Below are 27,797 nucleotides of genomic sequence, written 5' to 3' on the forward strand. Positions count from 1 at the left end.
GGCAAGGTATGACAAGATCCAAGTAAAGTGTGGTCTGTGAGGTGAAGTTTTTGGCCTTTTTAGCAATGGTAATTAATGTACTGGAGTACAAAGAAAATCTGAGAAAATTGACATAATTGTAGATGCTGCAAGGACATTTCTGGGTGTTGTGGGAGTTTCTGGAGAGGGTGTGCAGCAGCTGTTGAGAGAAGCTTTTAGTTTCTCTCAAACATCTGAAAAATAGAGAAGTTATAGCAGAGTGGGAAATGGGTGGGAAGGGGTTGTTATTTTATTTAGTCAATAGAGATTTTAGTTAAATCCAGGAGATGGCGGTAATGCGATATTTGGACGCCAACCGCCACTTAAAACCGACAAGAAGAAGAAAAACAAACAGGAAGAGAATAAAAACACCTTCTCTACACATGCGCCAGGTGAGGACATCGCGTTACCATGAATAGGCGGGCATTTTGTTGTACGATATCCATGTTTTCTAATGATCTCTGGTCTTCACTGTCAGGTTTGCTGACAGTATTATTTTGAGGGACACAGCCGGAAATGATTGCAGTTATTGCGCGTTACCTGTCACAAATAGTACCTTCATCGTGTAGGACGATAGAGGAAGTGAAACAGCGCATCAAACAGCACCGGCCTGGTTGGATGTCATCATGTGAGACGGTTGAAGGTTTCCTCCATAGGTCCCTCTTGAGATACAGTCGACGCTCTCCAGCATCAGTTATTATTTCAACGCAAACGCCGAGAATGGACGACTGTTGTCAGCAGACGCCACTGTTTACATTCGGCGTGATAGCTGACATTCAGTACGCAGATATCGACGACGGCTTCAATTACTCCCGGACGAGGAAGCGGTACTACAGGAGCAGCCTTCAGCTACTGAAAAATGCCCAGGAAAGTTGGTCCGAGTCGGCTGTCAGGCCAGAGTTCATCCTCCAGCTGGGAGACATTATCGATGGTTTTAACAAGGGCCACGACGCCTCTGAGCGGGCCCTGGACAGCGTGCTGAGAGAGTTCAGCTCCAGCCCCGTGGAGGTCCACCATGTGTGGGGTAACCACGAGTTTTATAACTTCAGTAGGAGCGCGTTGTTGCGTTCAAAGCTCAACAGCACACTACACACCGACAGGAGCTTCAGTGGAGCCCAGGCTGGGGGTGACATCTATGCCTACCACTTCAGCCCGTTCCACGGGTTTAGATTTGTTGTGCTGGATGCCTATGATGTGAGTCTGCTGGGTAGAGACGAGTCCAGTGAGCAGTACAACACTGCTTTGAATTTGATAAAACAGTACAACAACAACGAGGACCTCAACTGTCCCCCAGGTATGCTGTAGTTGTCACTAGTTTATTTTATGATGTAAATGTAACTAAGTAGGCTACATTTACTCAAATACTATACTCAAGTATAATTTTGAGGTACTTGTAGTTTACTTGAGTATTTCCATTTGATGCTACTTTGTACTTCCACTCCACTACATTTCAGGGGGAAATATTGTACTTTCTACTCCACTACATTTATTTAACAGCTTAAGTTACTTTCAGATGAAGATTTGACACAATGGAAAATATAACAAGCTTTTAAAATACAACACATTGTTAGAGATGAAACCAGTGGTTTCCAACCTTTTTGGCTTTTGATGTCTTACAAAAAGCAGTGTGTAGTCGGGGTCACATTTCAGATGTCTATGAGTTGTTAACAGCTCCACCAAATAGTGATTTTTCCCTCTAAACTTCTCACATGGTTTCATTTTAACAGATGTTCAAATGATCCAATATTTCAGCAAAAATCAAAGATTAGAGAAGAAGTCCAAAAACTGAAAACAGATTTGTGTATCAGAACTTTGTTTTTTCTTCTTTCCTCTCCCATTAATCATCTCACGACCCCTCAGATTTATCTGGTGACCCTTTGGAGGGGCCCGACCCCTAGGTTGGAAACCACTGGACTAAACTAGCTAACTGTATATGAAGTAGTTGAAACTAGCTCCACCTCCAGCAGCTACAACAGTAACATGCTGCTCTAACACTGATGCTTTAGTATTAATAATATAATGATGTCATATATAATAATATATCAGTCAGAGGCAACAAACCACTACATTTACTGCAATACTTTAACTACATCAAGCTCATAATACTACTGTACTTTTTCTTAAGTAGGATTTTTCATGCAGGAGTTTTATTTGTAATGGAGTATTTTTACATTTTTGTATTTGTACTTTTATTTAATACAGGATCTGAGTACTTCCACCACTGATGACATGTAATTTAATATCACTGTATCAATTAGTGTAATCAGTATTATATTTAGTAGATAGTAGTGTAGGTTTTCTTTCATTAGGAAGCTGAATTTTGGTTCAATTCAGAAGTTAAAGCAACCTTTGTAACAATTTTGTAGAACAGCAGCCCATGTGGACACATGTGACAATTACAAGATAATGATAAATGCTAAGACATACTGTACCAGTAGCATAAGTAGAGAAGATAAATAAAGTCAGTAGACAGACTGATGAATGTCAGTGACACAGCAATATCTGTCCAAAGGTTGCTTTCAGTAGCCATCATAAGCTAGTGGTCATATCAGAGCATGTTAGCCTGCAGCTGTAAAACCCCTGAGTTTATTGAATGGAGCAAGAGAGCATTTGTTGCTAATGAATGACACTTTTCATTTGTAAGGGGAAGAATTAGTCATTTAGTCTATCAGAAGTTATGTATTCTAGCTATAAATGTAAAGTGAAAGGAAACATAAGGGATATTATTTTTCTGCAGATTCTCTGTTTTGTTTTTACACCACTTAACATTGTAAAACTAGTACTAGATATCAAAAGCCTAATGCAGTTTAAGATTATTTATGTTTATTGAATGGTTTTTATTTATGAAATTTAAAAAAAGTACGATTTCACTTCTTTTTCACCATCCAGATAAAACTGCACTTTTAATTGATTAGCCAATCAATAGAAAATGAATTGCCAGATATTTTGATAATCAGTTCATCATTATGAGTCGTACTAAGCATGTATGACATTCTTTAGAAAGAATTGCATATGCTTCACATGGAGCTGGAGCTGCCAAATCAGTCTTTTACCATCATTCCCTGAGCAGCTCTACTGAAGTAGCTTCATGTTTTGCTCATTGTCAATCAGCAGCAGCAGTAGTTGTTGAGAGAGCCAGATTTCCACATAAAGTCTATGGATTTAGATTGGCAATGGGCCTCTCAATTTTCAAAAATGAACTGACCTTCATGCTCTGTGTTCTTGTTGCAGTGTGTGGGAACCTTGAGCAGAGGTTTACCAAGTTCAATGGTGGGTTCAGTAAGGACCAGCTGGACTGGTTAGACTCTGTTCTGTCCTCGGCTGATGAGAAAGGGGAAAAAGTCACTATTGTCAGTAAGTAACATCTGTCTATGGTAGAAACTGTATTTTGCTGTTTGGTATGGGCCCTCATCAGCTTAGCAATCTATTCATGAATCAATAGCACTTCATAATGATATGATTGATCAACATTCATTTTCAAAACTAGTCATGGCATACAACATACTCACATTATGACAGTGTCAAAACAACAGTTAACTACTGAAGAGAACATTTGGCAAAAAGCAAAAGATGCTTCACAAACATGACCGCAGTATGCCACCACTGAAGTAGGGCACTTCACCAGTGGCAGTACTCATAGTTTACCTGCTTCCTTAGTTATCACTACACCTTCCTGTCAGTTGGCACTGAATAAATATTGACCTCAATTCTCATTTTGATGTGTATTTCATGTATTTGAACTTGCTTTCCGTACATGTGTAGCCTATAGTTACTTGTTTATAGCCTAGAAAAATCTCTCATAAATCATGATTGCTAAAACTATGAGGTGATTTACCAGGAAGTCAATCAACAGAAAATTAATCTACAACATTGTTGATAATCAGTTAATTATTTAAGTAATTCATCAAGCAACAAGTCTACAAGTCTATAATATTAACCATGGTCCCTTATATCCAGACCAATACTGTAATGGATTTTTGAGACTGATACCATATCGATATTTCATAATGATATATTGGCTGCTATTCATTTGTTTTACATCAAGAAATAACATAAAAATTTCATACAGAGCTAGTTTACAGCTAATGTAGAGTTGGTATTTTGGCTGTTTGGGGTGAATGAACACAAACTGACCAGTGATCAAATACATGTGAATGAGGCAAGGTGAAAATTTGCATTCTCTCTGAATTCACCATTACACTTTCACTCTATAGTTGGAAAATCAGTTTTTCATAAACTCAATATACTGTACCGGTTGGCCAGTTTACCTTTCATATCTGGAATGTGAGCTGAAATCAACAGAAAATTAATCGGCAACTATTTTCATATTGTTGTTTTCATACTATTTTTATCAGTCAATATTACTTTTTTTAACAAAAATGCAAAATATTAATTGTTTCCAGCTACTTTATTCTGAAGATTTGCTGCTTTTCTTTGCCATACATTGTAGTAAATTGAATATATTTGGATTTTAGACTGTTGGTCGGACAAAACAAGCAACATGAAGACATTGTGATGGGCATTTTTCACTATTTTCTGACATTTGTCGTTAAATCGACAAAATAAACGACAGATTAATCGATAATGAAAATAATCATTAGCTGTAGCCCTTGACGGCCATACCTTGGGCCTTGCTGCTAGAATCTAACTTTAAAGGAAGGACTCTCTGTATGTATGTGTGTCCTTTGCGTATCTCAACAACCATTCATCTGATCGACTTCACACTTGGCAGGTGTATTGCTGAGGACCCAAGGAAGTGCAGTTGTTTTGGATGAGCGTTTCCCGAGAAATGCACAAAAATACCTCATAAACAACATTGTGGAGTCAACGAGCCGAAATGCGGACAGTGCCACTCTGCCATTGCAACCCACATTGTGGTCAGACGGGGGATTACATCTGTAGTGATAAGAACTACCATAGAGAATAAATTGAAAAAGTTTAAAGAGTTGAGCTCTATTCCCTTTCCTCACGTGTGGAACTTTGCATGTATGTTCAAGACATAGTGCAGGATGTCTTAGGCAAGTTTTGAACGGGCACTGCAGTTCATCTGATCAACTTCAACTCAGCTCAAAATTGTAGTCTCCCAATATTCTGCATGTGAGGCGTGAAGGGATTATTGGTAAATTGTAGCATCTACCAAGTCTGCATGAGAGGCGTTCAGGGGAGGACTCTGTTCTCTCCTGGACTGAGAAATCACCCTGTTCCCAACAGGCACATGAGTGGGCGCTGCACTAGTGACTAAAAATGCTAAACGTTAGCATCTTATATTTGAGGATTTGCTTCTTTTCTCTGTGACATATCAATGTAAATTTAATATCTATGGGTTTTGGACTGTTGGTCGTACAAAATGAGCAACCTGAAGAAGCTACTTTGGGCTCTGGGAACTTGTGATGGGAATTTCTTTTACAAGCTTTACACGTTTTCTGAACTAGCCATGTTTTAAAAAGCAAATCAGTAGATCCAAAATCAAAGTAATCATTAGTTACACTCTATAAAATATAATAATGCTGTCCTGCAAGTGCTGTTACACCAGATACCAGAAACACAGCAGCTACTGAAGTCTGTTTGTCAATGTGATACAGAAGACTGAGTCAAATGATTATTGCTGATAATCTTTTATTCTTTGGTCAGGTCACCTCCCTGTCCATCCCCACTCCACAGACCCCATCTGCCTGGCTTGGAACTTCGATGAGCTCCTGGACATCATACGGTCCCACTTCAGCGTGGTGTGTTTCATGGCTGGACACGACCATGACGGTGGATACCACCGGGATAAAGACACAGGAGTGCACCACCTGACGTTAGAGGGGGTGATTGAGACTCCACCACACAGCAACGCCTTCGGCACGGTCTCCGTGTATGAGGACAGGATGGTCCTGAAAGGGAAGGGGAGGATCACAGATAGAGAGTTTCTGTTCCCATGATGACAGAGTCACACAGATCACAGGGAAATGACACAAGATTCATGACCGAAGGGCTTTTTAGCTGTGATGGCAATACTTCTGGAATATATTGGCATTTTGAGAGGTATATTCCAGACTGGAAAATTTAGGGGATGTTTGTTACATTCTCTAAGTAAGTCAGGGAATTTTACACGAGTCACTTTATGAGAATAGGACAAATGCACATGCATATATACACTATCTTGCATCACAAATTTATTGCATGGCTTCGGGCTGTCTGTAATTTCTCCACAGCAAGCCCTGTAGTCAGCAAGCCCAAGGAATACAGTTATGCTAATGAGCATAATGTTACCAAAACTGACGTTATATTTAAAGGCCACGGTGAGAATACTTAAAAGATAAAGTACTGACAGCTATTACAAAAACACAGACACACATTCTGTCTGCTATGTGTTTCTTAGATGCAAGGTATCATATCCACTTACCTCAGCTGAACACATACTGTACCTCAAAGTTATTTATGGCACTTATAAGTTTTTACTTTTTAAAAAAAATCCTTACAAAGTGTGAAATATATCTTATGCACTGGTTGTGTTTTAAACTGGGGGTTATATGATAAAGTTTGCATATCTGTACGCAAATATTTTAAGGAATTTTATTTTCTATTGGAATTGTTGCCTTTTTGCATGTTGCATATTGCACATAACTGACTTTCTTATACCATCATTTGCTGAGCTATGCATTGTACAATGTAGTGGTAAATATGATCAGTGTGGTGTACTGCAATACACAATATTTATATATTACCCAGTTTTCAGGTGCAAATCTGTATGATTTACAATGTGAAACACTAAGATGAACAATAAAAATCTTTCTGTCTGCAGGTCACATTCAAGTCTCTGGCATCATGTGTAGCATTCCAGTTACATGGGAAAATGGTAGATATGAGCTTTATAGCTGAAATAAAGCAAAGACAAGTTCTACAAGTTTTAAAAAGACAAATGTTGCTTAAAGCTTGATGATGAACCCCAAATTTAATGTCTCCTTTTGTGTTATAATAGTGCATAAGCACATGCTGGATTTGTTTGTTTTCTTGCAGATGACAGTGCAGTGACTCACTGATTGCAAAGCACTGATTTTTTTTTCTATGTGAAAAAGAAACCTAAAGATACATGAACAACATTAATATAGTGAAATAAACACAGCTAGCTGAATGGAGAGGTCAAGAACAGTAAAAAAGACAAAATGGCTCAACTCATGGTCCACTTGTAAGCTTTTTCCGGAACTTTCAGGCGTATCTCACAATCTTCATTAGTGCACAGAGTTACCTACATATGGAATACTGGTCACATTATAACAGGTGGTCGTATATGGCCAGCTAATATATATAGTTGAAGGAGAGTCGTTACACACAATCACTGAAAGAAGGTATTGCCTGCACACTTACTCCAAGCCACAACATTTAGTCAAATCAAGACATTTCGATCCTACTCAGATCTTTGTGAGACCAGACTGTTATCTAATTAATGTTAACTAATTAAATCATCATAGCAGCCAGATACATCAAATTACAGATGAAAACAGGTACATAAACACAAATATTAAAATATAGTCAAATATTAGTGTGCCATGAGCAAAGAGATTAGAATAATAAGTAAATGAACCTTGACCCCAGATTTGTCAAACAACTGACAAGGTCAAGAATGAACTATACCTGATAATCTGAAATGCTCTCACAACTAACAATGAAGAGTGCAACTATGAAGTGTAAATGACGTATAGTGTACATGCTAGCTGTATGACTCAAACACCACAGAACATGAACCAAGAGTGACAAAGTGCAATATAGTGTATCATGACATGGGAATATGATGAACACAGATAGAGATGTGTATGCTGATTTTCACATGTGAAAGACATATCATAGCACTGCAGTGAGCACACAAACGTATATAAATCTGTATTATTTATATACAGTCTATGACTGAACAGAAGGCAAAAGCCGTGATTTGCTGTATTTCCGACAGCCCTTGAAAGCAGCACCGGCACAGACGTGGCCGTGGTGCGGCTGCTGCGTTCAGGTGGCGCAGTGTCCCGTCCGGAGGCAGAGAGGGCGAAGTTTCACTCGGTTTCAGTCTCTGCACTGCAGCCTGAGCGCTGCTGCCGGAATCCAACACAACAATGGCGACTCCCAGTCCTGACAGCAACTCCAGCAGCTCCAGCAGCTCCAGCAGCAGCAGCACCGCAGGATCCACGTCGCACCAGTTTCACCAGCAGACACAGAGCAGCAGCATGCAAGGTAGGCGGCCACGGCCTTTATCTGCTACTTTTCTCTTTTATCTCGAGACAGTGGAGTTAGTAAGGAAAGGTAGCTTGTAGCTTCCCAGAAGCAGAAACATTATAGTCAAGAGAGACAGAATAATCCAACGTCTTCCGGTCAGACTTTCAAAATAAAATCCATTGTAGTATAATGAAATGTTTTGATGAGAGACAAAATCTAGTTCAGTGGTTCCCAACCTGGGGGTCAGGACCCCCATAAGGGGGTCACTGGATTGATCTAAGGGGTCGTGAAAGGATAGGGCAACAGAAAAAAAACATAAATCCAACACCTTTTGTTAAAAAAAACTGGCCTCTATCCTTTTGAATGAATTACTGCATTTTATCTCCTCAAGCCTCTGTAAGTTATTGAAATAAAACAAAATAAGACATCTGTCATTTAACTGGTAGATAACACAGTGTGTGATGAGGGGCCCCAGATAGAAATGTCTTTATTTTAAGGGGTCACAAGCCAAAAAAGTTGGGAACCACTGATCTAGTTTGTGCAATTTATGATGTTTTTCTGGTTATTTAAAGGTAAACTGCAGACTTGTTAGGGTTCTTTTAAATTATATGGTGAGTGGAGCTGGAAATTTGAAACTGATGCACTAGTCTTTCACATCAAGGACCCCTAAACTGACACAAATCAGACTACGGACCCCATCTGATCAGATTTTTGCTTTTAGATATTTTATTACAGCAAGTGTATGAAACCAATGACCAACATAGTCATATATTCTGTCATTGTGTTACTTATGGATGGAATTATAGTGAAAGTAAATGATTCGCCTCAGAGCTCCCTCAAGGACTCCTGGGGGTCCGCAGACCCCACTTTGAGAACCACTGCTGTAGAAATTGTAGTGGGCTCTTCTTATGGAAACTTTATCAAGACAGTGAATGGGCATCACCAGTGATATAAGTAAGGCCATGCAGAACCTACAACTATTATTTAATATTGAACTACTATACGCTTGTGTCAATTAAGAATACAATAGTTTTGTGTCACGTGAAGGCAGCATTTTGTCACCTGTATGCTTTTCTACTGAAGGCAGAGTTGAACAGTTTCCGCTGCCGCCGCAGTTTTTTCTGTGGAGCTTGAGGCAGCTGCATGAAACTACACGGCTACCAGGTTAGCAGTGATGCTGTAGCTGCTGTGTAGCTGCTGACCCGCCGGGCCTGTTGTGGCACAGTGGAGTGTTGTCTTTCCTCTGTCTCATTAGACAAAAACTCCAAAAGTGTTACATCGTAAAGATGCATTCACTGAAGGTCAATTCACCGATATTAAAAGCACTAGTTTAACAGTTAGGCTGCTACAGTAGCGAGCAGCACGCCAGGCCTCAGCCTGCCACTGTTAACATTTACCCCTGTCAGTGGCAAAGAAACGGTATAAATATTACACTTAATGTTAGCTCTGCTGTAGTAATGACTGTTACATTCACTGTGTCAACGTTCACTGTCTAGTGCTTTGATTATTAGCTCCAGTCGTCTGTCAGTGTTGTTGGTTCTGTCGAGATTTGTGCCCGTTTCATAATGTGAGAGTAAAAATAAACAGCTCAGTCTTTACTACTGGACTGATACAATATGTCTGTCATTTGTTCACTTGATGCACTGCAGGTCTGTATTTCTAGCTACATGGGATGTTTTTGTGAAGCGTCTAGCCTCCCGAGTTCAATCTCTGAATCCATTATCGGACAGGAAGCCAAGCCTCGTCGCGGCCAAAAGCTCTAGTAGCTAAATCATGTTTTTGACAAACGTCATTTCTGTCACAACAGTTATCGATAAGATGCTGTGAGTTACAGTAATGTCCGTTGATACGAATCATGGAAAATGTCAAAGAGCAAGGAACCGTCCAGAGCTAGCTGAGGCGGATGAGTCGTGCTATTTACCGTTAACAGTAATTTGGGATCAGATTCCGTTTGTAATGTTAGTGGTTAACCATAGACCGTATATATCTTTATATACAGCCTATGTATATATCTTTTATATACAGTCTATGTATATATCTTTTATATACAGTCTATGTATATGTCTTTATACATAGTTTATGTGGTAAACCGGTTGACACACTGTAGGTTGTGTGTTTCTGTTGAAAATTTACTGGAAAACAGACGAAGAGCACGTCAGGCAGGGTCGTGTCCGATAATGGATGTGTTTATGGTAGCTGCTGGGTAACGGATGACATTTCCATTGATTGATTTTTTTTAGTACCCATAACCTAATAAACAGCAGCAGCACAGTCGTGTATCCAGTGGTCAACAGATCTGAGTTGCATTTTCTTACTCTGTGGCAGATGTATAGTATCAAATTTTTTATCTAAACCTTACAGAAACCAACACCTGCTGGAGATGTCAAAATGAAACAGGTATTCACACTTATTTTACTAGGTATTATTCTGCTGTTGGAGGTTATTTGTTTACATTTTGTTTGTTTAGGCTACATCCAGGCAAAGAAATCAATGAAATGTTCCCTATTCACCCTCTTCTGATCTTTTTTTTTGTTTCAAAGTTTGATTTCTATTTATATTCATTCTGCACTTATATCCACTACTGTATCTGCATGTTGTTAAGTAAGTTTACATATCAAAAGGACCTATGTAGGTCCACAGTAGACAGACCCCATTTGATGAGACCGCATCAAGCAACCCCTCTGGGAGTGTTTTGGTTGTTAAATAAGAAACAGCACTGAAGTGCTAATTGTAGGGAGCCAAGACAATCAAATAGTCATTTTAATGTATTCTGTTATTTGGCTGGAATTGATAAAACATGTTGAAACTGAACTATTCTGCATTCTGCTCAGGATACAATGAAAACCACATGTAAAGTTGAATTGCAGTGTAAAACCCACTTTTGTGACCTCAGTACTCTGCAGTTGTTACTTGGTGATTCTGTCACATAGCATTACCTATGGAAATCTTAGGAGGAAATCTTTACAGATGCCTACAGATGATTTTTTTTTCTTCAATTTATTAAGGGAAAGCAATATGTGACATAATCAATGACTAAAGAGTTCAGTATGCTCCACAAGCAACACAACAGGCTGCGCCTTGTACAGTTGCAGGGGCGTTTTTTAAAATTCATTTTCACTCTGACCCACTACATCCCTTGTTGCCCCGTCAGTAAACTAGATTATTGTTTGTTTTCGTTGCTAACGCCAAATGGAGAAATTTTCCAAGCCTTGCTGAACAGATAACCATGACAACAACCCATCTGAGAAGTAGTGTGTGGAAGCATTTAAAAGTGGATAAAGCTAAGGCTGTTTGCTGACTTTGTATGCAACTGTCTACAGTAACGTTAGCTTGTTACTCAAGTGAGGCAGCGGAGGAACCGCAAATGTCAATTCTACAGTTCAGGGATTAGTTTGGGATTAGGCTACAAGTCTTTGGATGAATTTGTATGAATTAAATGTTAGTTTGTATGTTTTTTGTGAAAGCATTCATGGTGTTGCACTTGGCCGCACTCACAGAAAAAATGATGGAAGTAGTTGTGTGAAGAATGAAAAAATGTGAGAGAGAAGTTCAAACCTTGCCTACTTTCATATCTTGACACATTTGTGCAGTTGCTGTGTAAAGTGGGCGTGATTGTGTTGTTTGTCTGTTTCAGAAAGTTACAAAAATGATCTGATGCAGCTGTCTCTAATTATGCCATCGGAAAGGGGGTGTCACAATCCTACAATTCAACAAGCATCTTATTTGAAGAGTACTGAGGCTTTAATGTACATAGTGCTGAGGTCACAAATGAAGCTTGGCAACACACTGACCCAGATCCACCAAAACATGGTGCCTCTTTTACCAGTTAAATCAGTTTCAGTTTCCCACCCTGTATTCCACCTACAGACACATGCTGGGATGGCACATGCTAATAATGACCCACTCACACTTATACAAACCCTAAGAAAATGTATGTGTTTTCTTTACTTCAGGGTTTCAGATAAGCCTGTCTGGAGTGTCCCAAAGTAAGCAATAGACTCGCACACAAAGCACACCGACCTCTACTCTTTGTGGGTACACCTCAGTAGTCTAAAGTGGTTTCCTTCCCTCGCTCTCTTTCATTGAGATCCTGTTCACTGATTGGCTGACAGCTGGGCGTACTGCTGCCCAGTGACTGGTCCGTGTTGATGTTGAGCTCCAGATTATTGATGTGTTCATCATGCTCATATTTAATTGGGTAAAAGGGGTGAAAGGAAGCCACTGTATACTATTGAAACAGCCTGTGTGGTGCTCTGGTAGTTGGGGAGTCTGTCCACTGTTCACTGCTATCAACTGTTACAAATTCAGTTATGGCCAAGAAAGATTCATTTGCACCGGGGCTTAAAGGTTGAGGGATCTGTTTGCACTCGAGCTGGTTGAACAGGGCATGACAAAGAGGACTCAACACTTAAACGCAGCACTTTTCATAATAACTAAACCAAATTACCAATTATAGTCTGGTTATACACACTCACAGGTGTCTGAATGCACCTGAATCAACGAAACTGTCACGTAAAATGAGTGTAATTCCACTTCAATCAGTTATCTTGACTTTGAATGAAGTGCTATCTAAGTGTTGGGTCACTTTGGTATCTCAAGGGAACTGTTCAGGTTTGAATTGCACATTTTTTAAAAGTTCTCAATGGAAATGTTTTGGACAGGGATTCCCAATATCAGTATCCTGCAGTAGGCTCTTTTTGGCAACCAACAATTCGACTAACTTGCAAATAAAAAAAAAAAAATACGTAATTTGGAAGAAATTGTAAACTATATGGCTAAAAGAGCTGGAGCAGTAGTGTCTGATCATTGGGAACCCTTGTACCCTTGTGTGGGCACTTTGTTTGTGTTCAAAATGCATTTTGTGCTTCCTCTGATCATGATAAGAGCTTGAGATAACACAAAGGTCAGTCTGTTTGTGATAGTGGCACGTAATAGACTTGATTTCTCCCAACATGGGAAGATTAAATCACGTTGATGCCACAGCAGTTTACACCTCAACATTCTCTAGAGACCTGTTTGCCAGTTTTAACTGCATAAAGCACAATGACGTGCTGTCACTTTAAATCTTTAATTTTACTTATTGCACACATGAAGGCTTACCCCAAGTGTGTAGAGACAGAAGTTACTGAGGTAAGAAGAACATTTTTATCACACTGTGTCGGCTGCATATCCTCACACAGTACCCCCTGTTTGCACCAGCTGGTAGAGCCCACAGTGTGGTGTGCATGTTGTGGGAATTTGGATCTGTTTCTCTCTTTGTCCCGCCAGGTAAACGTAAAGCTCTGAAGCTGAATTTCGCCAACCCTCCAGTGAAACCGGCCTCAAGGCTCCCGCTCAATCCAACGCCCCCCTCTTTCCAGAACCCTCACATGTGAGTAGAGACAGGTGTTGATAGGTTTTAATCACAGCCCTGTTGTTGTCATCTGGGCTCGTGTTTCCTGTATTTTGGCTTTGGAACATGGAAGTTTTCTCAAATTGCTGACACCAATGCTGATTCTTGCTTTAGAGTTATAAAATTATTGTTTGCTTCAGCAAGTTCATGTTAGACACAGAAATTACTTGACTCCTTGAATGAACTAAATGTAATCTCTATCCTACAGAGCCAGGCAGGTGTCAAAGGAGATAAAATAGTAACACCATTTTTGACATTTTTAGCCAAGCTAGTGATGTTGCCCGATGAATGGTAATGTCAGTCAGTTGTCAGTCCACCAATTTGGTCCAGACTGAAGTATGTCTACAACTCTCCAGAGGATGAATCTTGATGTGTCTGGTGATTGCCTGACCTCTCTTCTAGCACCACCAGCAGGTCAACATTTTCACTTATTCAGTGAAATATCTACGTCATCTGCTGGATGGATTGGGGCAGAATTTGGTACAGACACTCATGGTTGATAACTCATGATAGATCTTACTGACTTTGGTGATCCTATGACTTTTCCTGTAGAACCACCATGAGGTTCACATCAGTGGTTTTAGTGAAATGTCTCAACAACTGTTGGATGGATTGCCATGAGATTTGGTTAACCCATTCACATTTTACACATGTTAAGGGATGTTGAAGATAATACAAGTTTGTTCATTAGGGAAAATCCAAAGTATATTCACAACCCTAAATATTCTAACCCTAAACTGTATAAAATCCAACCAGTTCATTTAAATTCTAATGTCCATGTTCTTACAGCTGTCATTGATTGTTTTGCTCTGCATTAACATGTGTACAGCTAACTGATTGTAGCCAAAGCTGGTCAGTATCACTGAAACAACATCCAATTTAGCATCACAGCTGCTTAAAAAGAGTATTGATAAAATGTGATGAATGTCATAACCTAAGGATATTAACATGAAGGAATGAAACCAGTATTTTGTAGGCATCTACTAGCCTGCTGCTAACACTCAGGATGCTCCTTTCCAGCTGACTTGAGTAGCCACAAAAACCTCTAACTAAAGTTTCTACTGTTGCAGTTTGTTGACATTAATTCAAGAGTACAATTTAGTCTACTTTTTCTGTTTTATTTTATTTCAACCACCAATCTTGCACCCGTGATAAAAAAAACAGCCCATATAGTCATACAGTTCTAGGTAATGCAGCCTTTACAAAGCTAACCAGTCATTCTGTAAGATGTAGGTCTGGGCTTTAAAATTGAAATCAAATCAGCAGCAGCTGTATCCACTGCAAGACTTAAACATGATAATGTCCCCAAGCCCTTTGTAATTTGGGGCAATGGAGGCTGGAATGATTCTCATTGGCTGCCATCATTGTCCATTTTGCTTTCTTTGTCCTGCCACTTCATGGAACCTTTAAATGTATCACATTCAGAGAAGCTCAGGGATTACTGATAAAATATTTACCATATCTACATTAATCTATAATGAATGTTCATCTCATGGCTCCACACTGTCTCTCTCTCTCTTTCATCCTCCTCCTTCCCCTTCCTCTTCCTCCTGCTCTGTGCTCGATGATAACCAATACTGTCCTGTCTCATGATCCTCCAGAGAGCGTCTGCGGACACACAGTATCGAGTCGTCGGGGAAGCTTAAGATCTCTCCGGAGCAGCATTGTGACTTCACTGCAGAGGATCTGAGAGACCTCGGGGAGATTGGTCGCGGGGCGTATGGCTCCGTTAACAAGATGGTCCACAAGCCCACGGGCCAGATCATGGCAGTCAAGGTGACCTGTTACACCGACAAACGCTGCATGCTTGTGTTTCATTCAACCATGCATAGTTGACTAAATTTGTGTTCATGGGAAGTAGCTGCCAGGCAGGTAGCAGGTGGCAGTGTCGGCTCTGGATAAATTGACACAATCTGTTATGTGTAAAACTTTTATAGAATCAAACAGTGCTTATTTGAGTTTACATCTAAGCAAAATAAACAATACCACAGCAGAAAATGCTGAAATACTGAAAATGCTGGAAATTCCTCTAAATTATTCCTATGAAATCACTCAGGAGTTGCTCACTGTCACTTTTTTTCATCTTTTCATGCCCAGTGTTGAGTTCTGTAGTTTCAGGAAGTGAAAAGTGAAAGTAAGTGAGGTCTAGGAAGGTTCTCAGCTTTCCAGGACTTCAATAAGAACCAATGGGCTTGTGGCTGAGAGCCACAGACAGTTAAGGAAGTCAGACAGTATTGACAGATGAACTGACACATGGTTTTGGTCTTTTTAGATAAATAACTCTGGAAAAAGGACGACCTTAACTCTTAGCAAAGGACTCAAAATTCTGATGAAAAGCTAATGTAGCCTGTTAGTGCTGCAAGTCTTTAATCAACAGTAGAACCTCATGTCATTGAAGTGTATGCATAGACCTTCATGAAAGTCATAATCATTTGCAATCCTCTTTTACCCATATCACACAAAAATGCATGGTCTAATGACTCTGCTTTAACAACTCCCCAGAGATGCTTTAATGGAGTTGAGTGCAGGGTCTGGAAACGTTATCTCTTGTTTGTCCTTCAGAGGATTCGCTCCACTGTGGATGAGAAGGAGCAGAAGCAGCTGCTGATGGATCTTGACGTGGTGATGAGGAGTAGCGACTGTCCCTACATCGTTCAGTTCTACGGCGCTCTCTTCAGAGAGGTCTGACAAACCCGCACCGACCTCGAACGCACCATACCATTCTCAAGTCTCATCTATAGTCATGTTTACAATGTGGCAACATTATGGAATCTAATATGTCATCAATAATGGTTTGACTCAGCAGATGTTATTGTAAAATGAATTTGTGACGGAAACTAACTGTCGTCTTTGTGTTTCAGGGTGACTGTTGGATTTGTATGGAGCTCATGTCTACCTCATTAGACAAATTCTACAAATATGTATATTGTGCATTAGATGACGTCATTCCAGAGGAAATATTAGGCAAAATAACATTAGCAGTGAGTAGACAATTCACTTTTTCTTGACACATGTTAATTTCATACCATGCATATCATCAAAACCTGACTAGAAATGATGTATTTTATTTTTACTTCAACAGACCGTTAAAGCACTGAACCACTTAAAAGAAAACTTGAAAATAATTCACAGAGGTAAGCACACCACATTTAGTGGATGCTCAGATCCAGTGTTGGCCTTAATGGAATTTTGAGCATCTGCCATGCACATTTAATTTTCTTTTTTTTTTCATGAATATTTTAAAACATATTCTTCTTAATTCAAAGGTAGCACTGTCTCTCAGTACTTCATTGACTTTGAATAGGTAGTACTCCTGTCTAAAAGATCTGCTAACTCTAAAAGAATTTAATATATGTGTGGTTCTGGGTTTGAATTTGATTTTTTTTCTTCAGAAGCTTACTGACAAAATTTCAATTTTGACATCCTAACAAAGGTATTAAATGTCAAAACATTCATATTGGTATTTACCTTCAAACCCTAGTTTCATTTGTGTTACTTTGAATAAAATTGTCCTTTTCTGTCATTTTAGACATCAAACCTTCCAACATTCTAATGGACCGAAGGGGAAATATCAAGCTGTGTGATTTCGGCATCAGCGGTCAGCTGGTGGACTCCATAGCCAAGACCAGAGATGCAGGCTGCAGGCCTTACATGGCAGTAAGTAACTAGTAAAAATAACTGTGAGTTTGCAGCCACATTGGGTCAAGGATGAAGGAATTTTACAATCAGTTAAAATTGGTGACAAATTAAAACAAAAGCCATCTAAAATTAAATTGTTTCATGTTGTTAACAAAAAATGGCGACACAATATTTGCAACCTTTTTTTTTCATGAAAAAGACAAGACGATGAGACGAAACAGACCAGGGAACGGAAACTGTGACTAAATGTTGTGCAACAATGATGTAAATGTGTTCTAAAATAGAGACTGAAAACAACATTTTGATATATTTTTGTTTGATTTTTGATAAGTAAAGGAGATGATATCACAGTCATACTGTTTTTAGAGCTGCATCACTTAGGCAATCGACTGAAAATGAATTGGAAACTATTTTGATAATAGAATAATTGTTTTAGTAATTTTTTAAGCAAAGATTCTGAAGATTAGCTGGTGTCAGCTTCTTTAATTTTTACAAGTTTTTGTCTTTGTCTAGTAAACTGATTTTTTTTTAAACTCGTTTTCTTTGACTACCAAGAGACTGAAATATCCAGTTTTCATCAATTAAAAATTGACTTAAAATAAGAAAGGATGACTTTGGTTAAATAAAACTAAAACTCATATGGGCTTTTGATCTTACAACCAAGATGAAATCTAAAGATAGTAGAGACAGTCAACACGATGGGTCATGTGCTCCACCATGTGCCTTCAGAACAGCTTCAGTGCTCCGTGGCGTAGATTCTCCAAATGTGTAGAACTCTGTTGGAGGGATGAACAGCATTCTTCCAAAAGATATTCCCTCATTTGGTGTTTTGATAACAATAGTGGCAAATACTGTCTAACACATGGCTCCGAGATCTCCCAGGTGTTAGATTAAGTTCTGTCAACAAGTTGGATCTTGATTCCTGATTCATTTGTGCTCAGTTGTAGACCCTGACCTCTAACCTCCCTATGGAAGGAGAAAACCAAAAAAACTGCCCTGTGGGGGTCAGTGAAGTATCTCAGTATCACAGAGCCTGTTCTTGTTTGTTTTCAGCCTGAAAGGATAGACCCCAGTGCTTCCAGACAAGGCTACGATGTCCGGTCTGATGTGTGGAGCTTGGGAATCACCCTGGTAAGACAAATAATGTCATCAGCTTCACAATGAAACCATACCTTTTGTTATGTCTGACTGAGTTGGAATCATTAAAGCTACAACAATCCAGTCTGTCAGTCCATCACAGGTCCCTGGTTTGTGTTTGCTTTCAGTATGAGCTGGCCACAGGAAGGTTTCCTTACCCCAAGTGGAACAGTGTTTTTGATCAGCTGACACAAGTGGTGAAAGGAGAGCCTCCTCAGCTCAGCAACTCGGAGGAGAGGCAGTTCTCCCCCAAGTTCATCAACTTTGTTAACCTATGGTAAGCGCCATTACATAAAACATTGCATTATATATTCACACATACAATCACTAGAGGTAGTTTCAGAGGATCCTAGGTGTTCAATAAAGGGGTTCGAGGCCACTGAGACCCTCCGTATTTAACATACTGCTTCTATTCATGCTAATCTAAAGCTTAGCTTAATCTGCCACTGAATACGTCTTTCTCTGCTGATGAAGTCTAATCATTTCTTCTTTTTTCTGTCCAGCCTTACGAAGGATGAATCAAAAAGGCCAAAGTACAAAGAGCTTCTGGTAAGTTCTTACACTACACTACCCTCTTACACTGTATTAAAATTCTCCTGTCTTCAGTCCCTTGGACATGACAACAGATAAAAGTTAAATATCAATGCAATGAAGTGTCATTAATACCACGTGTTTTAAAACTGAAAGCACTTTAGTTTTTAAACGCACCTTTCAAATCAGACACACACACTTGTCTGTAAAGAGCCTCTTAATATTGGTGTGCATGGTGCATTAACTTTCTCGCCAAGAGTTAGATCAGAAGATTGATACCACTCTCATGCCTGTACACTAAATCTGAAGCTACAACCAGCAGGTGATTAGCTTAGCTTACTTCTATTTTTGTTGAGATTAAACAAACGTGTTAATTGGTGAGCTTTAGATGTGTTGTTAGGCAGATTTCGTTTCCTTTGGATAGAGCCAGGCAAGCTAGTTTTTCTGTTTCCAGTCTTTATGCTAAGCTAACCAGCTGTTGACCCCAGTTTCATATTAACATTATCAGACAGATATGAGAGTGGTATCCATCTTGACCTCTCTGCAAGAGAGCTAATGAGCTTATTTCCCAAAATATTTCTGTCAGCAAAATGAAGAAATAGTGTCATCAACAGTTCATGCAGTTGTTCAATATTCAGAATATCAATAATTAAAATATGAGTATGAATAATAGAACCATATATTTCCATCAGGAATTGGTAGAGACAAGAGTAGAGCTGAAAGGAGAGTGAATGTTGGATGTAAATTCATCAGGTGGCCAGACGCCTCCAAAAAATGCTAATTTTGTTCTGTCTGCTGTATGTGTAAATAGGCAACTATTTGCCATATCAAACTTATAAGGTGGAATTATATCAGTGTTGTGTTTACAGATTGCTGTGGTGAAAAAGAGTCTATAGATGCAGCTTTAAATTTCAGCAAGGATAAATATATTTTCCGGAAAATGTTAGCTTTTCCAGGTTTTGTTATTGTTAAAATGTATTTTTTTAGTTGAATACATGCAATACTGTTGATCTTATTTTTCTGGGAACCAGTTTAACATATATATGTGGATTTTCTGTCTCAGAACAACAACTCTGACCACTTGAGTGAATTTTGTCATTTGGGGTCTTTTTGTGAGTCAGCTTACTGCAACCTCCTCATGTCACACAAAGCATCCTGAAGCTCTGTATCTCTCCTCCAGAAACACCCCTTCATTCTGATGTATGAAGAGCGTTTCGTGGATGTTGCCAGTTACGTGTGCCGCATCCTGGATCAGATCCCCGCCTCTCCCATCTCTCCTATGTATGTGGACTGAGGGAGTTTGCCTGGGGAGGGAGGGGTCACCCAACATGCGGTGGGTGGGACACTAAGCTTTGTGATGCGACGCTTGACATCTTAGCCCTCAGAGTTACGTAGGATCACCTGTTTATTCACATGTTCCAAAGAACAAAGGAACCAAGTCCAAATTGCCCAGTGCAATGAGATGAATATTGTTAAGCAAACCCTTCCACCTCCCATCACCTCATTTAAAGTCTGAAACCTAAAATATTATCATCCATCTTCAGCCAGAAAAACTTGAAGACATAACATTGTCTTAGTAAAATGCAATGCATCCTTTTATGTGAGGAAAAATGAATAGAGTATACGTATATATATACTTGAACTCGTTGTACACAATACAGATTTTACCAAATAAAATGTTGAACAGTGACGCTCATGACTTATGAACAAAAGTAGACACTTATTGGATTGTACATTGTGGACTGTGTGTATGCATTTGTGTGTTCACGTCTGAATTGTTGACATGTACAGATGTATGCCGATAGACCTACTGTCTAAACACACACACACACTCTCTCTAATCACGCAGTTTGTTGCGGGCACCTTCACTCATGGTAAATGAATGAGTATGCAAAATGTGTATGTATCTGGAAAGCTCATGGATTCGGTAGCGTGGCTTTACTTCTTTTTTTGTTGTTGTTTTCAATATGCAATCTGTGAGAGTTTGTCTTGACACATGATACAGGACAAAATACATTTCTCACATCCAGTGCTAGCCCCAGTTTGCACTTCTCTTGTAATTTCATTACATGACCCACAAAGCTAATTGTCTGACTTTCTGGAAGATAAATTGGAAGAGTTGGGGAAATTGAGTCCCAAGTTGCAACCTTGTTTTCCAATCCAAAAAAAGCTGGAAATAAAGGGTTAGCTTTACTTAGCTTTATGTCATATCACCTGTCGAATCTTAATCTGAAGGAAAGAAAGATATGAATGACTAAAACTTAAAGATCTGAAATCATCTTTTGTTGGCTAAGAAAGCAGAAATGCACAGTTTTGAGTGGCAGTCTAATTAATGTTCACCACCTCTAGTTACAACCTGAAAATGAGTAGCGTAAAATATGAACTGTGAACTAACGTGTTGCCTGCTTAATTTTACAACTTATTTCATAAAGTTAATATGATACACATAGCGCTTCAACTGGGAGATTGTGTCATTTTAGCCGTTACTGAATCAACGTTAATTAGCTACAACTGATATCCGCTTTCTGTGCTGTTTGTCACCTGTTAAAGTGTCAGTTAGCACCAACAAAGAAAATGACGCCTGCAACCTAATTGTTTTCTATATTGTTAAAAAAAATAAAATAAAATATTCAATGAGAGATTTGTTAGCATACGAGTTTAGCAAATGCAGGTATTTTGCTAACTGGGTAGCTAATAAATAGCTATCAGAATTCAACCGCTACGGAAATTACACCACCTTTCTTGTTTTTTACGACACAAAAACATAAATGTGTTTTGTATGAAAATATAAAATGACATTAACATAGATAAATATACCTGATAAAACTTTTCAAATTTAGGTTCACGTCATGCAGACTAGGCAAGGAGATATGTCACTTCATGCTAACGTTAGCATCTTTGTTAAGACATGGAGTCACAACTTGGTAAGCGGGTTATAAATCTTTTTAATTATGCAGTGGACAGAATATTTATAATTCAGATGGAAAGAAGAATCTTTGAAAATTCCGGAAATACTTTCAAAACCGTAAGAAGTTTTGAAAAACCTTTTAAGTTTATCACAGATTATCACAGATTTATATTTTAGAAAAAAGATAATTCCATGGCTCAAATATAATGAAATGATAGTACATGAGAGGCACAAACTCGGGCTCATCCAATGCTACCTTGCCTGATGTAAAGTTACTTCAGGACATTATGTCCACTGATGTAAATGTGTATGTATATAGTACATCTAATCTGCTGTTCCTGGCAGGTTCTGCTTGACAGTTAAGGCTCATTCCTAAACACGGAGATATTCAAATCAAGCGGTGAAGAGATTTGAGTGCTAGGTGCAGAGTAAAAATGTGGTTGGATGTTTCAGTTTGAGAATGAGCCTTAATGCTCCCCAGCAGCCTGTCATAGCACTGTACAGTTAAACTGCTCATCCACACTGATCACAGATCCACCATGCTGCAATACAAAGGCAAACAGCAGTAACTACATTTTAAAAATCCTGGCATGGGTTCCCTGTCGAGAGAAAAATGACACCTTTATAAATGCTGCTAAATAACATACTGTCCACCTATGTACCAACCACACAACTGTCAGGAGAGGAGGAAGATCACTCCTCACATAGTTACTGCTCTTTGACCCTTAAGGTTACCATAGACTCAGCATGTTCCTCCGTGACTCGGCATGTCTCTCTGGCTTGCACTGATGATAGAATGTTTCCCCTGCTAAACCATGTATTACACTCGGGATGTATCCCCATAGTCCAGAACACGTCCCTTGGCCTGACCTCCTCCACCGGCGCTGATACATTAGAGTTTACCACACGGGGGCAGGCAAGGGGGAGGCTGCAATTTGAGACTATTGAGATCCACCCACTCTCGTTCCCTCTCAGAAAGCCACGTCTACCAGTCACCCGCACAATGGAAATTAGTGGACAAACATCACACAACTTAGAGTTAGCTACATAACCAAACTGTATGGATGGTGGTCCTTCTTGTGTTAGGACATTGTAATGACCTTTAATGTAATACATGACTTTAAAGGATAAGGCTAGCAATAGTCACCTTTTTTTTTTTTTTTTTTAAGTCAAAAAATTCATTGAAAAGACCAAAACCAACAGTTTTCGTCTTTTCATTTTGTAGTTTTTAGCAAACGTTATTAAATAGTACACTTGGTAGGGGCTATTTTCAGTGGCAAAAGTGAATTGACAATAAGAAAATTATAGAATATAGCCAGTCTTATCCTTTAATCTTGCAAATGCCAATAATCTAAAGTAATCCAATGTAATATAGCCTATACAAGAATAAGCCAAGAATATATAGTAAAGTAAGTCAACTATTGACTTTGTCACATAATACAAGATCAGTTGGTGATATTTTATGGGACTGTCGGGAGTATTTACTGTTATTGTTACTCTTGTAGCTTGATGTGGAAAAAAATCAATTGATTTGATCAAACTAGTCACAGTTCAGGTTTTTATTGTATTTTGGCATTTTCTCCCACTATAGGCGTTATTACATTTAGTTTCATTACATTAAAGGTATTGTCGTACTTAAAGGGGTACTCCAGTGATTCTGTATTGTCTTCAATAAGGTTGAGGGACTAGCAAGCAAAATATTTTTAAAAGAATGATCAAAATTGATGCAGCAGAGGCTGAGATATCCTATTCTTAAAAAAACAACAATTCTTAAACAACAAACCCTGATGACATCATCAGGGTAATTTCTTATACAGCTGTTTTCACAGGCTGAGTAGTACCCCTCATGACAAGTAAACTGAACTTCGGTGGAGCTCCCCTTTATGTTTTCCTTAAAGTTCAATGACTCTACAGATGTCAGCCGTGTTGAAAAAATGGCCACCATCTTTGGGGTGTATTGGGGGCTTAGGGGTCACTCAATAAAAACAGACTTGTTGAATACTTGTGGCTTATTTGGGAGGGTAAAACATTACAACCGAGTTGGTAGAAATGCATTGTAGACCAGACATGATTCTCTGTCTAGCTTATTAGGAGAATTCTGTCAGCTCTGATCTTTCCGTTTCTATCTGTAATGAGAAAGCCCACAATCTCATTTGACATGACAGAAGGAGTCGTTTCACTGCAAACAGTCTCCAGATCTGTTATTCTCTCATGGGATATGTTTCCAGGAAGCTAACTTACCACTGGTGAATCTGAATCTCCAGGGTACATGTTGTATAAATTGCAATTTACTAGAATGTTCATAATAGATTATAAGATAATATTAAGGGCAATGAATATTATATTGTATCTTTATCAAGGGTTACAAATAAAGTTCCCATGGAAAAGACTGAGAACCTGTATTGTGTGCTTCTTGTGAATCAGACATGAATAAAATGGTAACTGCAGAAATGATTTTGCTGTGATAAGTTTATTGCTCTTCTTTCTGTAGTATACAGGGATGCAGGCAAATACTGTTTTTTTTTTTTACAATAGTAAAGCAAGTTGGTGGCCAAGCAACATGGAAGCTTCTGTCACATGTGATTTTTTTTTTTTCTTGGGGAAAATTACTGAAAAAAGGACCCAAACAGATAAAAAAAAGGCCAGTAGATATTCTTACAACTCAAGACAGAAAGTAAAGAACATCAACTTTGTCATATATTCAAAACAATGGGCATTACTACATGTAGCAATAGAACCCATTTATCAAGTGCAACACTTCATAGCTAACAGGAAAAAGCTGTATTTGGTCAAAACAGAACACATAGTGAGACCCATGTGTAGAGAGAACATAATTGTAAATGCAAGAAATCAATTGGCCAATGCACTTAAAGCAATAGTTTGACACTATTCGCTTTCTTTCTGAGAGTAGATACCACCCTCATGTCTGTAGAGTAAATATGAAACTGAATCCAGGAGACAGCTAGCTTATTTTAACTCAGCATAAAGACTGGAAATAATGTGAAGCAGCTGACGCATTACATCTCATTTGTTTAATCTATACAAAACCAAAGTGTAGAAATGTATGTTGTGGTGATAGTGAGGGTTATTTCTTGGCTGGTGCCTCTAGCATGTACAAAAACAGAAGAGTAAAAACAGCAAGTTCTAGTTTTACAAGGGGTTATTTGCTGGATTAAACAAACAAAATATAACGTGTTAGTGAGCCCAAGGAGAGTCACAGACAAGCTAGATAAAATTAACTTAACTTGAGGAAAGACTCAACATACTGCCAAGGATAGGAAATGATGGAGGGAGCTCATTGTGGCTTAATGTCTCATAGTTTATGAAGATGAAGAAGTGAGTAAGAGGTGCTGATGGTAGGTGGATTTTGTTACCGTCCAACAGAGCCAGGCTAGCCTCTTCCCCCTGTTTCCAGTCTTTATGCCGAACTAAATTAACCGACTGCTGGATGTAGCCTTATATTTACCAGACAGATAATAGAGCAGTATCAATCTTCTCATTTATCTCTCAACAAGAAAGTAAATAAGTGTATTTCCCAAAATGTCAAAGTATTTTTGAACGTGCTAAAAACAATCACTGTCACTTTCAAAACTGAAACCTTCTTTTTAGGGTAACTACTGTGTGTATAGGCTGGCTTTGGTACAAGTTTGTGCTGAGTTAAAAGGCAGTATTCACAGTAAAGATTTGAATATATTACATTTTCCTATTCACAAGTGCTTATAATGGACATTTCTGCTTCTTATTATTCTTTAAGGAAAAGAAGTAGATTTAAGAAAGCATGGCTTTTAAAAGTGGTTCCTTCAGTTTGCATCACATTTTTTTTTAAAGAGAATTCATTTACTAAGAAATGTCCGTGGTCAAAATGGTAGCACTGGAGTTTTCCGGTAAATCAAAAAGCGCCCCAATCGATTAGAAAGGAATGTCAGTATAAATACAGGATAAAGTACAAATATAAAAACACTAAATAAATAACTGTGATTGGCCTGGAAATAGAAAGGGTGAAATTTGTACGGACAAAAAAAGTACTTGGTGAGAAAAAAAATAGAGATGAGGTTGTATGTATTTTTCTTTAACATTTGTCTATCTTTGCATTAATGCAAAAATCTCTTAATTGTGTAAAAGCAAAAAAGAAAAACTGACATTTCTTAGAGCTTTCTATATTAATATCTATCAGGGATGATAGGGTATGTCCTTTAGGGAATGGTAAATCAATAACACTAAAAAGGGGGAACTAGTATAAGAAAAATTTGTAATAAAAGCTGTTAAGGCACCATTTTTCTGCCAATAAAACTAATAAGACCAAAGATTTTTCAAAGACATGAATGTCTCTCCGTAATGTCATTCTGTGGATAAATACGCCAAATAGTGAAAAGAAACTTGTATAAAAAAGGCCCTTCAAAGGAATGACAACCATTTCTACAAACATACTCTAAGCTCAAGCAAACTGTGACAAATGTGTATTAAGCTAAAGGTGCACAGTGAGATTTTTTTTTCATATTTACATCAAATGATAAACTGATTACATAATACACTTGATTTGTGGTTTGTGTCTTCTCCCACACCACTGACAAAATATGCAGACGTCAACTTGTCTCTGTCAGTACAGTTATGATATTTACAAAATGGCCGTACTAAGCAATCCAATTCACCTTGTAATTCGTTTTTTCCAGTAATACACACATAGACTCAGAAAGTATACAATGATTGTCAAAATGTGTCTTCAAGTCTAGGTGGCGTAACACTGATATTGCATAAAGTGTTGGTACAAAGCACTGTAATCATGTCATTCCATCATCTAGAAAATCCTTCATATCTCCACTGTCATACACATTTGGCTATTGTGTGCATCATTGTCCAAAAAAGGACAAAAAGCACCTGGTCTTTTGATTCTGGGTATGACAAGATCATGAGAACCTCATTTCAGTGAAGTGGAGACAATGTCAAAATAAAAATTTGTAGTAAAATGTCTGACTTAGCCGTCAATCTTTGGATGTAAGCTAACAGTCTATGCTTAATGTCATATCCCACTGGATTCAAACAAGGAGCAGATTCTGGCACTTGGAGCAAAGCTGTTGTGAGAAGAATTCAATAGTTCTTTGGTAAGGTCATAGCTGGTATCAGTGGTCCGTACAGCTACTTGCAAGCTGGTGTCTTGTGTTTGACTGCTGATGGCTTGCTTGTTGCTAGCCAGCACTTGGGTAGCAGTGTCGCTTTCACCAGTGCTCCAAGTGAAGGTCCATGGCAGAGTTCAAGTTAATGTCTGTGACATCCAGGAACTCTGTGTTGAAAATGCTGGGCCCGCTGGGGGGAGCAACACTGAAGGCCGTGGCTGAGCTGGGCGGCGTCAGGTCTAGCCACTCCATCGTCTCCCACGGCGTCTCGCTGAAGGTCATGCTGACCATCCCCTGCACCTCGGGCACAGCGGACACCTTGCTGATTGGCGACAGAGGGGTGTCCATCAGATCTCTGTTGGTCAGAAGTTTTTCCTGTTGGGGATGGTGAGGGTGGCGGTGGTGGTTGTGGGGGCTGCCGTACCCTTCGCTGTCTCTGTTCCCCTCGTCTTCCTGGCCCCCGTCCTCGGTGGCCATTTTAAGAAGGGTTACCTCTCCTCCCCGCCCAATGGGACTGCCCAGCAGAGTCTCCAGGTGGCTGTCAGCGATGTGATTGGCCGAGTGGTCGTAAGGGAGCTGGGTGGGGGACAGGTGTTCGTAGTGTCGGTGGAACCTCGGGATGAGGAGGCTGGGACACCCTGGGGACACAGTAATGTGAGGCACAACTTTGGTTAGAGAGGACCTCTCCCCCTCTTCTCTGGCGTTAGCTGGCATCTCTTGAAGAGAAAGAGGAGAGGAGGGCGGGTCACAAAAGGTGGTGGGATCTGATACCAATGTGAGAAGTAAGACTATGATTGACAGGTCAAATTATACACCAATGCACTTGGAGATTTATGAGTAGATTTTAAACCAATTTGCATGTTCTGTGCCAGCTACA

The 27,797-nt window shown here is 39.1% G+C and overlaps 3 protein-coding genes across 17 annotated transcripts in view; 2 read left to right on the top strand and 1 right to left on the bottom strand.

Annotated features, from left to right (window-relative positions):
* Nucleotides 1-382: 382 nt before the first annotated feature.
* adprm (ADP-ribose/CDP-alcohol diphosphatase, manganese-dependent) lies at nucleotides 383-6,809 on the top strand. Its single transcript, XM_067576816.1, has 3 exons — nucleotides 383-1,312; nucleotides 3,250-3,372; nucleotides 5,650-6,809. The coding sequence occupies exons 1-3, from the start codon at nucleotides 535-537 to the stop codon at nucleotides 5,940-5,942; spliced, it is 1,194 nt and encodes a 397-aa protein (XP_067432917.1). The 5' UTR covers nucleotides 383-534; the 3' UTR covers nucleotides 5,943-6,809.
* Nucleotides 6,810-7,980: 1,171 nt separating this feature from the next.
* Nucleotides 7,981-24,263, top strand: map2k4b (mitogen-activated protein kinase kinase 4b). Of its 4 annotated transcripts, XM_067576812.1 has the most exons (13): nucleotides 7,981-8,220; nucleotides 10,564-10,599; nucleotides 12,156-12,188; nucleotides 13,471-13,573; nucleotides 15,196-15,370; nucleotides 16,157-16,276; nucleotides 16,456-16,575; nucleotides 16,677-16,728; nucleotides 17,124-17,251; nucleotides 18,287-18,364; nucleotides 18,499-18,647; nucleotides 18,874-18,919; nucleotides 20,082-24,263. In XM_067576812.1, the coding sequence occupies exons 1-13, from the start codon at nucleotides 8,103-8,105 to the stop codon at nucleotides 20,193-20,195; spliced, it is 1,272 nt and encodes a 423-aa protein (XP_067432913.1). In that variant the 5' UTR covers nucleotides 7,981-8,102; the 3' UTR covers nucleotides 20,196-24,263. The 4 variants fall into 4 exon arrangements, with proteins under 4 accessions (XP_067432913.1, XP_067432914.1, XP_067432915.1 ...); XM_067576813.1 differs by lacking the exon at nucleotides 12,156-12,188; XM_067576814.1 differs by lacking the exon at nucleotides 10,564-10,599.
* myocd (myocardin) overlaps nucleotides 24,261-27,797 on the bottom strand; it is a 164,443-nt gene continuing 160,906 nt past the window's right edge. For all 12 annotated transcript variants that reach the window (XM_067576800.1, XM_067576807.1, XM_067576805.1 and 9 more), the window contains one exon: nucleotides 24,261-27,636. In XM_067576800.1, the coding sequence (XP_067432901.1) occupies nucleotides 27,023-27,636 (614 nt within the window). In that variant the 3' untranslated portion in view covers nucleotides 24,261-27,022. The remainder of the gene's footprint in view (nucleotides 27,637-27,797) is intronic.

Source organism: Thunnus thynnus, chromosome 20 (assembly GCF_963924715.1).
Source record: "Thunnus thynnus chromosome 20, fThuThy2.1, whole genome shotgun sequence".
In the NCBI taxonomy this organism is placed as follows: Eukaryota; Metazoa; Chordata; class Actinopteri; order Scombriformes; family Scombridae; genus Thunnus; species Thunnus thynnus.

Excerpts from the sequence above, each read along its gene's own strand:
- adprm (XM_067576816.1), top strand. The coding sequence starts at position 535 with ATGATTGCAGTTATTGCGCGTTACCTGTCACAAATAGTACCTTCATCG. Across the intron at positions 1,313-3,249 it reads GGACCTCAACTGTCCCCCAG|TGTGTGGGAACCTTGAGCAG; the intron begins GTATGCTGTAGT and ends TTCTTGTTGCAG. Across the intron at positions 3,373-5,649 it reads GGAAAAAGTCACTATTGTCA|GTCACCTCCCTGTCCATCCC; the intron begins GTAAGTAACATC and ends TTCTTTGGTCAG.
- map2k4b (XM_067576812.1), top strand. The coding sequence starts at position 8,103 with ATGGCGACTCCCAGTCCTGACAGCAACTCCAGCAGCTCCAGCAGCTCC. Across the intron at positions 12,189-13,470 it reads CCTGTCTGGAGTGTCCCAAA|GTAAACGTAAAGCTCTGAAG; the intron begins GTAAGCAATAGA and ends TTGTCCCGCCAG. Across the intron at positions 17,252-18,286 it reads GCTGCAGGCCTTACATGGCA|CCTGAAAGGATAGACCCCAG; the intron begins GTAAGTAACTAG and ends GTTTGTTTTCAG.